At 41.8% G+C, this 13,465-nt stretch overlaps 1 protein-coding gene across 7 annotated transcripts in view; it reads left to right on the top strand.

Moving 5' to 3' along the window:
- PTPRC (protein tyrosine phosphatase receptor type C) overlaps positions 1–13,465 on the top strand; it is an 846,024-nt gene that overhangs the window by 761,013 nt on the left and 71,546 nt on the right. For all 7 annotated transcript variants that reach the window (XM_069641238.1, XM_069641237.1, XM_069641234.1 and 4 more), the window contains 2 exons: positions 6,867–6,957; positions 10,974–11,110. In XM_069641238.1, the coding sequence (XP_069497339.1) occupies positions 6,867–6,957; positions 10,974–11,110 (228 nt within the window). The remainder of the gene's footprint in view (positions 1–6,866; positions 6,958–10,973; positions 11,111–13,465) is intronic.

The following is a 13,465-nucleotide window of genomic DNA, read 5'->3' as shown; positions in this document are numbered from 1 at the left end:
TGTGACGAATCCAAGGATGTCATCACTGCCTCTATGGGGGAAGCCTCTTCCCATGAAGCCAGAGAGGTGAGGCCGCCACTGGATAGTCCCTCTGTGGGTGGTACTAAGCAGGTGGATTTGATGGTGTGATAACCCCCTATGGGACAAGGGACGGCACCTTGGGAGATGCGCAGTAAAATTCCCCTACACACCAACCTCCCTCACCTTGTTATCCTGCACAAAACATAGCCCCACACACCACCATGTATGTCTGCAAAATAGACAAAGTCACTTCACAGATATGTCGCATGTGCACACTAAATCTTAACCATGGGTTTGACTTCAGCTTATCAGATGGGCAGGTCGGGGGTTGCCCTTCCTTACTGGTTTATGTCTGCTTGGACCCCAGATATGTTCACAGTTTTATAGCTGCTTATTTATGTAATGTGTGAGAATTGTGACAGTGTCTCACTTATTGGTCCCCAGGGATCTGTCATCCAGGTGGCCAGTACATGGCCATCACTATTGGATCCAGTTCCTGGGGGTGGACCAGTGCGGCAGGATCACCTGGATCACTCCTTGGGGAGTGGAAGTGGGACACCAACTGGTGAGATGTGGTAATACATTTCTTTACAACACCTTTTCCCCATCCTACCCTGTAGGATACTTAAAACCTCAACCCCCCCTTTCTTAACACAAACACTTTCTCACAGAACGATTACCCTGAAAGACAATGGACTAATACCAGAGCCGTATACCTGAAATGTCCCAACTCATGGGTCAGGCAGATTAAGGCAGTTGCCACTTATTTCACACACCTGACTGCCCTTTCCCTTCCCCATTGGGATAAAAGGCGGAGCAGAAGATCACACTCAGAGAAAGGTGAAATGTACAAGGAATGTACAAAGAAGCAGGTCAAATGATTCCAGGACGGCAGGTCAAATGGAGGAGAAAGGCGGCACGACCTGAAAGGACATCAAGGAGGCAATTGCCCTTGTCCTATTCAACCCTATGCGATGACTGAGAAGATCCTAGCACACCTCAACATAATGAAAGCTATTCCTTTGGATCTGTATAAAAAACAAATTGATGTGTTACTTCTTGAAATTAATTATTTCAGGAGAAGGGACGCTACGGGACAGGGTTAGGAGAATGAATAAAGATCTACTCAACTTCACCCATGAAAAAGCTTTCCGCTTCACCCGAGGACTACAAACATGATGATCCGCAGAATGGTGCACTAGATACTAGGAAAAAGAGAGTGACCTTCCGGAACACATCGTTTAGCTCGAGCGATGGTAGTAACTACGGTGACACAGGAACCAACACGACGCGGCTACAATCGTCGGTCTCATGGCAATAGAAACAACTACTGCGGCAGGAATAACAGCAACTGGGGTAACCACGGCAAAAGAGTCAATGCAACACAACAGCCTTTTTTAGAACGGGGCCCAGAGTCTTGGGACCCAGAGCAACGTGTCACACACAGGATGCAATCCTTATGGTAAACCTTTCCCATTATTCACCAACTCCAGATGAAATTCGAATCCTTGAAAAAGGGATGGGCTTTGTACCCTCTAATTCACACAATCAGTTCCTGTTTAGACAGGAGTTTTTCAAGTTCATGAGAAAGGTACCCTTGAAACAATTTTTTCAAGTTCATGAACCGGAAGATAAAGACACAGACTCAGGTCTTCGCAAAATATCTTCATATTGTGTACTGTTACAGGTCAGAACTGCAGAAGCACACGTTTTTGAAAGGAGGTTGCTCTGCGAAGTAGCACTTTTGAAGAAGTCACGTAGTAACAATTATTTTTTTCAAAACGTCAGTAATCGCGAAAAGGTGGACATGAATAACTTATTGCCCAATAGAACCATTGTTATCCACAAGGCGGACAAAGGCGGTGCAATTGTTGTGCAAGACAGAGAGGCATACATCGAAGAATGCAGCAGACAACTACTTCACCTGAATTGTTACAGACCACTCAGCAGTGATCCTGCTAAGTTACAAGAACTTATCCTCTCTAAAGTAACCAAAGCTAAACAGAGAGGTTGGGTATCCCTGAAAGAGGCCGACTTTTTGTGTATGGATAAACTACAAATCCCACAATTCTACACTCTGCCTAAAATACACAAAAGTTAGTTTGGAGGCTGCAACGGGCAGACCCATCGTTTCTGGAGTAAATTCAGTCCTGGAACCGCTGTCACGCTTTGTAGACTTCTTCCTGCAACCATTAGTGCACAAAATGGACTCATATGTACAAGACACTATGTAGATCATTAAAGAAACTGAAGGTCTTATTTTTGATCCAGAATTTGAGATACTGGCAGGACTTGATGTCGTATCCCCTTACACAATCATTCCCCAAAGGGCCACTTTAGAGATGCTTGAAGAAAGACTCCTTCAAGAATATACAACATCTAACACTCCAATGTTGTTTGTCCTTTGGTGTGCTGAAATTTCCCTAATGGAGAGATATTTCCACATTATTGGAAAGTTCTTTAAGCAGATACAAGGGAATGCCATGGGGGTGACACTGGCCCCTAATGTGGCTCATTTGTATATGGAGGCTTTTAAACTAAATAGAATACTTACAAATGAGAATCCCTTTCACAATAACATTCAGGTATGGAGGAGGTATATAGATGACATTTTTATCATCTGGAAAGGTAATGCCACAGATTTAGATAATTTCTGCCACTGGATTAACAAACAAGTCCTGTTTTTGAGATTTACCAACACTTACAGTACTATTGAAGTCAACTTCCTGGACATAACCATAACAGTGGATCAGACTGAAAATAAGTTGTTTGTCAGGCCCTACCACAAACCGACTGATAAGAATTCTCTTCTACACTATACCAGCTTCCACCCACAACACGTAAGAGACAACCTCCCTTTCGGTCAGTTCTTACGCCTCAAGTGCATAGCACCAACAAAACTGATTTCATGATGTAAGCAGAGCAAATGAGAGAATGGTTACACCAGAGATGCTATCCACAGGCTCTCACTAAGAAAGCCTTGAAGAGGGCCAGTAATAACAATAGAGAATGACTTTTGGAGTACAAAAAATGACCCAACAATGAAGATGAGAAACTTATCTTTGTTAAAACCTTCAGTAACCTTTCTAATCCCATCAAGGAAATCGTAATGAAAAATTGGAACATCAATGAACATGGGACTAAACCGTTAGCCAAGACAATTTTAGCCTTTAAAAGGAGTACCAACTTAAAAGATAATATCACAAGAAATAACATCAATTCCATCCCCATATGACAAACCACGATCCCGGAACAGTGAGGTATGTCCAAATTGACAGGAAATTTTCTGTGCGGTACTTGTAATTGTTGCCCTTCCACTGTTAAGAACAACCAAGTAGACATAGGTTTAGATACACCATGGAAACAAACTGCACTGATAATTGTAATTCAATGATGCTTGTTTACAGTATATGGTGTCCATGCAACAAATTGTATATCGGCAAAACTGAAATGAAGATTAAAACAAGATTAGGGGAGCACAAAAGCTATCTCCCTAACTGGATCACCAATGCTCCATTAGTAGACCATTGGATAGAGCTTGCAGACAAACCAGATGATTTGAGATGAACAGTTCTATACAAACTGAAATAGAGCCCAGATCTTAACCGGGATAAAAGAACATTGCTAAAAAAAGAACAACTCATGTATCTGGGTAACACTCTTGGAAAAGGTTTGAATGAAAAACCAGATTGGTTACTTTAAATTCATGCTTCTGTGGTTAATTTAAATTCATGCTCCTGTGCACATCTGCGTTTTCCGATTCCTAACATGAGTTTAGGAGTGTTCCATTGATGAAGGATCGCAAACTATTTAAATTCTCGTTTTTTCCTTTTTGACTGGTGTTTAAGTTTTGTGACTCCAGTTTGACAAATGGTCACTACACCTTTAACTCTTGTCCCAAGAGTGCATTTGGTGAACATTTACTTCCGAATATTCATTTGTTTACTGTCATAACCTTGCCTTGACGTTCCATTTCTGGGCATGCGGACATAATGCTCTTGGAACTATTCTTCAGATTCTACAAGTTATTTTAGGAGTAGATATCTGAGCACATCCCGTCCCTCAGCGTTAGAAAGGGATTACGTGATTAACAAGACACCTGGGACTACGTAGGTATTTAAAGAGCACAGTGGACGCCACCCACCATTCACATCGATTCCTCAGGGGACGAGACTACGGCGACGTGGGACCGTCTCATGTCCGCACGTGAGAATTGGCATTTCTGGCTTTGTTACATGTTGAATTTAAACAACGGTTAGACCAGCACACTCAACATTGTTGTGGTGGAGCCTTGTCTTTTTCTGTCCTTTGCGCAAACCTTTTGTACACCATGGCATTCATAACAAGTCTATTTTCAGACAAACACCAGAACTTTAAATAGGAGACTCAGTGAGACACAAGGTGCAACCCACTGGGCGTGCTCTGTTGACAGACTGCTAATTTGATAATCAACAGCTGCCTGCTCAGTGTGATTCCGGAATCTCACCGACATTTGTGTCCTTTTATTTTACGTGCTGGGGATCGCCATCACTCTTGTATTACGCGTGGCTGAGCTTCCTCACATTTACTCCGTATGTACCTTACCTTTTACTTTCTTTCTTTGCCTTAACAAATGGAATGCCAGTACAGCTATGCTTAGCATGCTCGTCAGAGCAACAACTCCTTTGCAACGCGGTGCTCGAGAGTGAAGTAGTAAAACCATGTTGTTGATGTGACAGCACGAAGATAGAGTTTTACGATACGGGCCAAGCAGGGCGCTGTACGGCCGCTAATTGGACAATCTTTGCGAGTCTGGCTTTAATGACAGTGGGTGAGCACGGCTAATCTCTTCCATCTCTTCTGTTCGCACAATGAGCCTTCTCTTTCCCCTTCCCTCTTTTTTTGAGAACCACAACAGTGCAAGGTTCTCCCAGTTGTTTTAACATCCTTTTCCCGTAAAACGGTTACTCGACTAATTAGGTTGGTGTTTCTCCTCCCAGATTTTGTGACATTTAAGTGTACAACCCTTGCCAACCAACATATATTTCTTGAGATGTGCTCTCTTTCCCTCTTTTTCAGACTCTTCCATCTGTCAGTTTTGACATGTACAGTTTGAATCTCAAGTAGAGGTTGTGTATCCTCAATTGCAGTCTTTCGCTCTTGTAAGCCTCTGCTTTGTCCTACCCACTGTGTATTGGTCTAATAGTTGCAGGTGCGTACTTATAGAACAGGATAAGCTTTCCATCACACCTCCCTTTGTATTGTCAGTGAGTCAGGAGGGAACCTGATAAGATCTGGACTGTGTTAAGCTTAAGGTTGCAGTGGCAACAAGAAAGAAGATTAGGACTACAAATACCAAGAGGCTGTATGAAAGGCCAACAGGGGGTGTCAAGATGGGTATACAAGGGGCCAGCCAAATCCTTTGTACAATTGAAAGTCCTTGACATGTTGTTAAAGAATAAAGAATTGTGAAATTGGCACTTTGACCCGGCTGAGGGGAACGCCATGTGAACGGTGTAGAAAGCCTGACTGGGGGCTAAGAGAAAGCCTGACTTAGGGCTAGATAAGCTAAGGAAACGTCTGAGCCCGGATGAGGGGGACCTAACTAAGCAACGTGGCAGAAGAAAGACATTGGTCCTCATTACAAGTGTACCAGTCCGGTAACAACAGTGCTGTTAAGCCTACCGGCACCGTTGTTACCGGACCGGCCCACTACAAGGTCTGACCTCAGACCTTGACGGAAGCACCAGCACTGTTGCACACAGTGCCGGTGCTTCCATCCTCCCCATTCCCATGGGAATGGGGAGTTCCAATTACTGCCACCTGACTTAAAAGACCACCGGGGCTGTAATGCCCGGTCTATCCGGCAAGTCAGGCGGCGGTAATTCATTGCAAGTCCGGTGGCATCCTGCCGGTTTTACCAGCAAGGTTATTGCCGACTTGTAATGAGGCCCCTTGAGACTTTCTGAATATTAGAAAATAAGATGAGAAGTGAATTGGTTGGTCTGAGCCCCACTGAGGGAGACTAACATTGAGAAATGGATCGGAGCCCAGCTCAGGGTGATCCACGGGTGAAGAAAATTAGAAGGAACTCTTTGTGGACAAACGTGAGCCTGACTGAGGGATGTCCGAAGTGCTATTGGCTGATCTGAACCCAAATGAGGGAGACAAACATTGACAAATGGATCGGAGTCCGGCTGAGGGGATCCACGTGTGAAGAGTAATCATCTGGCGTAAAGAGAAGTAGAAGGAATTTTTTGCTTTATAGTTTATGATAGATCAGGGACTCTGAAGTAAGAGACTTTGCTTGAAAGTGTCTTGGACACAGATGGTACGAGCATTGTTAAAAGGAACTATATCCTCGTACAGGAGAAGCCCAGGAGTGTGCTCTGCTTGAGTGTCCCGCCTTTGTCCCATGCTAGAAAATGTGGGAAAGAGAGACCCCGGCCATAACATCCTGACCTATTATTTTGTGAACACCTCTTATTTTCCTGTGAACATCAGCCCTCACTATTTTATAGTTTAGTGATAAATATTGTCAATATTTTTTTTTTTTTTTTTGGTATAGGCCCTTTTATTTTGAGAAGACACCACTAGGATTGCCTTATTATTATTTGATGGTCGTGGCTTGCTCCCATCTTAGATTTAGGTTTAGATTAGGTGTTTTGCTCACCCATTTATACAGTTTAATAAACACCCTTGAACTGTGATCACTTGTTTCTGTCTTTACTGTTGCCACCCTGAGTTCTTTAGAAGTGCATGTACATATGCTATCATTTAGTCTCACAAATTAATCAAACCTGCAGGCTGAAACAAGAATCTTACTCAAAAGGATTTTAACCAAGTGTTTTGTCTTCATTTCACAGAGGTTACCAAAGTACAAGAATTGGCGGCCACAAACTGTTGGGAATAAGGCAGAAAATAATGATAAAAATTGGAGTCCACATGTTGTGCCATGTGAGTAGTTATATCATTCAACTACTATATTGTCTTTTCAATTGAAGTGACATATATACCACCTGACTCGTTAGACGCTGTCCTTCCCTCTCCTCCCTGCCACCCTGTACAGCTGTACCCCTCCTCTGTATCCTACCCCCGCTGTATATCTGTTCTGTTGTTACCCCTGAAAAGTGCTCCTTTATGCATCTGTACTGTTGTATACCCCTGTAAAGGGCTAGGTTGTGTACCTATATGGTTGCATACCTCTGTAAAGTGATTTCTTGCTTCTCAAAGCAATACGTTCAATGAAAAAACGTTAAAGTGCAGTTACGGTGACTAAACATAAGACAAAACCCTTGAAATTCAGCACATTGTGAAACTCATGGCCCATCCTTCTGCACTTTGAAGCTGAGCAGGGTTGGTCCTGGTTACTGGATGGATGGGAGACAGTTCACAGTCTGGTGCCATGTGTTATCTTTGTTTTAAATATCTCATAACGACCTAAGAAAACACATGGCATCTGCTTTTTTCAAACCGTGCTACTTTGAGTCCTTGAAGGTATTGAACTCTGAGGCCATTTCATTGCCTTTTAATGATTTACATTCAGGTATTTGTAGTCAGCCAGTCAAGAGTGGGGAAGATAATAGCACAATTGTACACTGTTTGCCTAACATAGTTCAACAAGGATTCATATATTTGAGTGACACTATGAAATGTGTACCTTTCAAGTTATCTTTATAAAGCAGAGTGTGGTTGAAAGGCAGACATGAGGGCGAGGAAAGGAAATGATGAGTGGCACAGCTGGTCAAGTGGCACAGTGAGTAGAGTGCTTGCTTTGACACCTGTGCAGAGCCTGCTGATGCAGGTTCGAATCCCGGCAGGGCCAAACTCAACCTTTCATCCTTCCGAGGTCGATAAAAGAGCACCACACACTGTGGGTAATAATAAGCAGCGCTTAGACACCTGAGGGTTTGTAGCGCTATATAAATGCTAAATTATTATTATTATGAGAGGGCAAGTAAGTCATGAATATTTGCCCACAATTTGGCAAGATAATTTGTAAACCTGGGCACTGGTGCAGTTTTTCTCCCCTGATTGTGGCTGCTTTTTGGGCACAAGTAAAGAAGCATAACTTTTATTTCAGAGAGCGGACACAACCCCTTGGTTTTTATTGAGGTTGGTGAGCTTGCTCAAATATTTGGCTACCAGATTTTTACTAAGGTTGTCATGTTCCTAGTGCAGATGCTTACGCACAAGACCACAAGGATTTGTTTCATATTGGGATTTTGTTTACGAGGGAATATTTCACGACAGATTGCTGGGTTTAAAAGGTGGGCACCTTTTATACTTTGCTAGCATTTTCCTTGAAACAGTTCTGCTCTCAGGTTATTTTTCTGGTGATCATTACTTATTTTTTAAAAGTCCAATGCTATTTTGTCTTGCACACTTTCTTGTAGGAGAAGGTCAAATTAACTACATTTGTATATTTCACTTTAAGATATATGTTCACTTACTGTAAGTATATTCAAGCTTTTGATTTCCGCTATGGGTGCATAAAGTACCTGGGCATATGTTGTTCTTTTTCCTTTTTCTTTGCTACTTAAATGTGGTTAGTTGAGGTTGTGCGATGTATCACAACAGCCACCAAGAGACCGGCCATAAAACAAGGGGCTTGGAGCACGCTCTTAACCGAAGTGCGTGGTCCATGACAAATTATTTAATCTCACTGTGCATTGCCTAAAAATATTGCCACTGTCAAAACATGATCAAATCAGTCTGTGATTGATGAACTTCTTTGAGCGATTGGTTGCAAGTGTTTTAAAATATGTGGTTGCCGTGCCCACCGGCCATGACCAAATGCCATGGCTAGTGGTCTGGTAGCGTTTTAAAATGGACAATGGAAGCATTCTAAAAATCTATGGAATAACAAAACCCTTAAAACTCAAGGAAAAAACTTTAGTTGCTTGGATATTAAGGTAAGCAATACATTGTAACAAAACCTTTGAAATACAAGGAAAAAACATTTTTTGCAGGGACGTTATGGCGAGAACTTAATGCAACAAAACCCTTGAAATTCAGCTAAAGCTACCTTAACTTTGCACCGCCTATGACTACAATGATGACATCACAGATCATATCACTGATGACATAACTAATTGCATTACAACAGTAACTGGCAGTAAGCATGGCCTTCAGCCACCATGGTCAGTGTGCATGGCCAAATATATTTTAATGCATGATTGAGTACTAGTCATGGCCTTCAGTTATGGACAGTGGACACAAAATAATAATTTTCCACATAACTTAAATTATGTACATCACACACATTTAGTTTTTATAGGGTCCCAATGAGCTTTTTCTCCTGTTTACTTTGAGCCTGGTGTGGACTCACTGGGACACACAATATTCCTTCTATTTAGGAAAAACTATATTCAATGTTTAATCAATGACAGGGCATAACAAGTGTCTGTAGGTTTCCATTTCCCTGAAAACATGTGACCAGCCATCTGGTTTATCCGTGTTTATCTGAAAAAAAATGTGTGATTGGCTACAAAGCCTTGCTCAGTGCTTAATGTACAGTTTATGTGAAGCTTGACCTCAAGGTCACTTCTGCAGGGCATGTTATCAGCAACTAATTGACAACCAGACATTCTCCTTGGTAGGCCCAGCTCCAAAAGGCCCGGAGTTCAGATTTCAAAGGGTCTTTGTTCAGAGTTAAATGCACTTTCTTTTTATGGAGAACCTGACCTTAAAGGTTGTGGTTGTTGGTTGTGCTATCAGCATTTCACCACAAATTTGTTCTCTAGCTTTGTATTTCTTTATATTTTTTTTACTGAAAATGGTCATTTCCCATTGGCACTGTATGTTTAATGTGTTCCACTTCAGACTGTATTTAGGCCTGATGTCCATAAATCCCATTTTTCTTTACATACTGTATAAACAGAAAGAAGTTCACTCTCTCCACAAAGATAATGCATAGTTACAAAAGGAAGCAATATACAAATCTACACCAAACGAAAATAGGCCCTTCTTTGTTCATACTGTAATTTTATATGATGGAATTAATGTCGCTTTCTTCCTGATAAATACACTATTCATTAAAATGGCAGGTATTATTCCTCCTTTTTAGCTTTCAAATGCACAACTATTTATTTTCATCCGACGTGTACTGCCACAGTTTTTAATCTCTCCATGGGTGATGTCTTTCTTTAATAAAACTGTTGAAATAACATGAATATCCCAATGCTCCAAGTAGGCATTTTCGAAAATGTCAGCTCATTCGTGAAAACTAATCGTTTTTCTCTACTTGTACACTTGTCCATTTTAACAGAGTGTAACTGAACCCATTTCTTTCCATGTCACTTGGCCTTAAGTCAGGAAAGGAAGTGTTTTGGACTGGCCTGCATTTTCCAATGGATGGCACTAGCCAGCTTCGCACTGGCCTGGCCTAGCCTCTTCATTTCTGACATTCAGGGGCTATATTTTACCCCACACTATTCTGAAAGTAAGTGCCCATCACATTCTGGGCCACACTTTATACTGAAGCGGGACCATAGCCAGTATCACATGAGCCTCATTTAGTTGATGCCTGTAATCCGTACTGCATTTTGAAGAAATATCCCATGAATAACATATCTACATTTACTTAGCGCTGTCATTTAACTGTCATTTTTAAAATGTTCCTATTTATTGGCAACCAATATTTCTTGGGCGGTTTTCTATTGAGTAAAAAATCCCATTTAACTTTTTATGAATTTGTCAGTAATTGAGCACTGCAAGTCAGTCCACTTTTCAGAAATCAGTGAACTACATGGAACACCAGGTATATGAATCATAACCTGATGAAGGCAACTGAAGTGCATCACTTCTCCACCACTGAAACCTGAGGTATGGACCCCCTGCCGCACTCCAAGCATGGCCTAACTCTGTTTCAGTAGCTGAAAAATATAGAACACACTCTAGGCTCTGCAAATTCGGTAAGTCTGCAGGTTCACTATAGATTTGCTAATCCACGATCATATTTACTTTTGCAGATGAATTCAACAGGGTGGTAATCAAAACCGATGATGAATCCAGCACTGACAATGCTGAGGAAGATTCGAACGACTCCTCAGATAACGAGCAGGAATATGAGGACTCCAGCAAATACATCAATGCCTCCTTCTTAACTGTAAGTCTGTGTTGGTGTCAATCTGCATGCAACCGTATGCACTCATTTCTGTAAGAGACAGAAGCTGCTCTTGCCTAATTCCATGGCAATGGTCTGTATAATGAATGTAAAATAAAATGGCTTGTAACAAAGTTAAGAAGGAGCTGCACCTAAAGGATGAATATACATTGATGGTGCCCAAGTCCAGGTTTGTATATGGAGATGATCGCATATTGGCTGTAGCAGCTCCCATACTCTGGGATTCTTTACCAAAAACTATTTTTAAAATAATCTGCTTCAATTTCCGAAAGCATTAACAACGTGACTATTCTGTTGAATTCAGCTGGGATATCTGAATTAGTGCATCGCACCTTGATACAATTAATTTTGCCTGTGGTGAGTTAAAAAGGACCATTACAAATTACAGATCTCGGGCCTCACCACAAGTTGGGCGGTATCCCGGGGGTAAATCCACTGCAATGCGGTCCAACGCAAATAGCGGTAGCGCAACTTTGTCCGGCGCTATCAGCGCTGGATCCCGAGTTGTGGCAAGGCTGCAAATCCCCATTTTGTTTCAGATTCCATACCAGTCTATGGGGCGTTTTCGGTGCATTTACTGCAGCGGAAATTGCGCTGTGGTAAATGTGCACAAAATGAGCAGAAAGTCGACAGATTTACCTCCAGCTCAAAGCTGAAGGTGAATCTCCCAACTTTACGCCCAAACTCGGGATTGTGCAGAACAGCAAAGCAGCGGTAATAGCATTATTGCCACATTTTTACTACTGCCCCAAGCCGTGATGAGCTCCATCTCATCAGAAAATGCTTAACTTTCTTAGTTATCTGACGGGATAGCTGATTAACTTTAATTTCCCCTTTATTTGTAAAGATAGTTGTGAATTCACAACAATGTGCTTCTCTGCAAGTGTGAAAATATCGTCTTGTTGAGCTATGGGTGTAAATGTCTCCTGCTCCAACATAGTGACAGATGTGTCTCATTATGCATAGTTCCAACTTCATGGTAAACTTTTTTGTCTTTTTGTAATAAAAATAATATAACATTTCTTTTTTAAGTCTGGCTCTATAGAGCTTAGGTTTTCCGCTGCAACTTTTTTTTTTATCTGAAATAAAATCACATCAGAAAAACGCTTTGAAATGCTGAAAAGCAGTCATATGATACCAGAGGACAGTGCACACTTTTTCATTAGTAAGTCAAAGTATCACCTTCCATGAAATAGCCCTTGTGACATGGTCACAATAATATTTTAGGTACCGACCACTGTCTTCCCGATGGTCGAAATTCCTTCTCACGCCTTCCTTGTGAGAGTCACCCTGCCAGCAACCCTTCCAGCTCTTACCCTAATCCGGCCACCAAACCTCTACCAATAGGTTTTGGTTTATGGTAATTGCATCTAATTCCATTCCATCAAAATGTTTCCATCTACAGAATTTCCATCAAATGCATTTTTTTTTTCTTTTTTGGGGGGTTCCCCCCAAAACCCCTGTTTTTTGCCCTTTAAAATACACCTGAACAAAAACCCTTTACCCCCAAAAACATGCATTAGATGGACATTTTTTAGATGGAAAAATTTCGATGGACTGCCCCTCGCTGAAAGCAGCGCCTTATAGATGAAGTAGTTGTGTGGGCACTCCCCACTTTATCAGTGGTTGGTGTAATTTAGGGCTTAATTCACATAAGTGTTTTAAAATGGCGCAGCCCCTTTGGAAAATGCTCTCTGAATCGACCCTTAGTACACTAAAAGGCATGAAACCAAAATCGGGAATGTAGGCTTTCCTGATCCTGTTACCACCAAAAAGATTGTGCGACAAACAACATATATATGTATATTCACTTTAAAAACTTTGTTGAAGGGGCGTCCGAGTTGCAAGGTAATCATTTCATAGGTTTCAATTTGTGTAACTTAACTATAAAGTCCCTTTAGCAAAGTTTGTTCACTGAATTTCAAGGGTTTTATACGCAAAAATGTTTCATGATCTGACAGCATGGGATATAAGTTATCAATAATTCCTTTTTTAACATATGAAAGGACTGAAAACCTCCTTTAACACACATATATTTTTGCAGCACATACTAATTTGTATCATTTTCAGCAGCACATGCTCTGGATGTAAGCCTTGGTTGAATTGCCTACGGCGTGAGGCTCGGCCATGGCCGGCCCCACCAAACAACCCCCATTATCCACTGCCCCTATGCTGCATCGTTGTCCAGTTTCCACTGTACCCCCATATTGTGACCAATTGCCAGTGTTCATGGCTTGCAGCCAGTGTCCACAATCCATGGGGCATGGGCTTCGGCCATGCTGCAGGCCTCAATGAGCAAATCAGAGTAGACATTTGTCCTTGCCAGGGGCTAGGCCC

Source organism: Ambystoma mexicanum, chromosome 1q (assembly GCF_040938575.1).
Source record: "Ambystoma mexicanum isolate Mex_15411 chromosome 1q, UKY_AmexF1_1, whole genome shotgun sequence".
Lineage (NCBI taxonomy): Eukaryota > Metazoa > Chordata > Amphibia > Caudata > Ambystomatidae > Ambystoma > Ambystoma mexicanum.
Note: the sequence above shows the minus strand (reverse complement) of the source record. Positions and strands in the feature narration are given on the sequence as shown.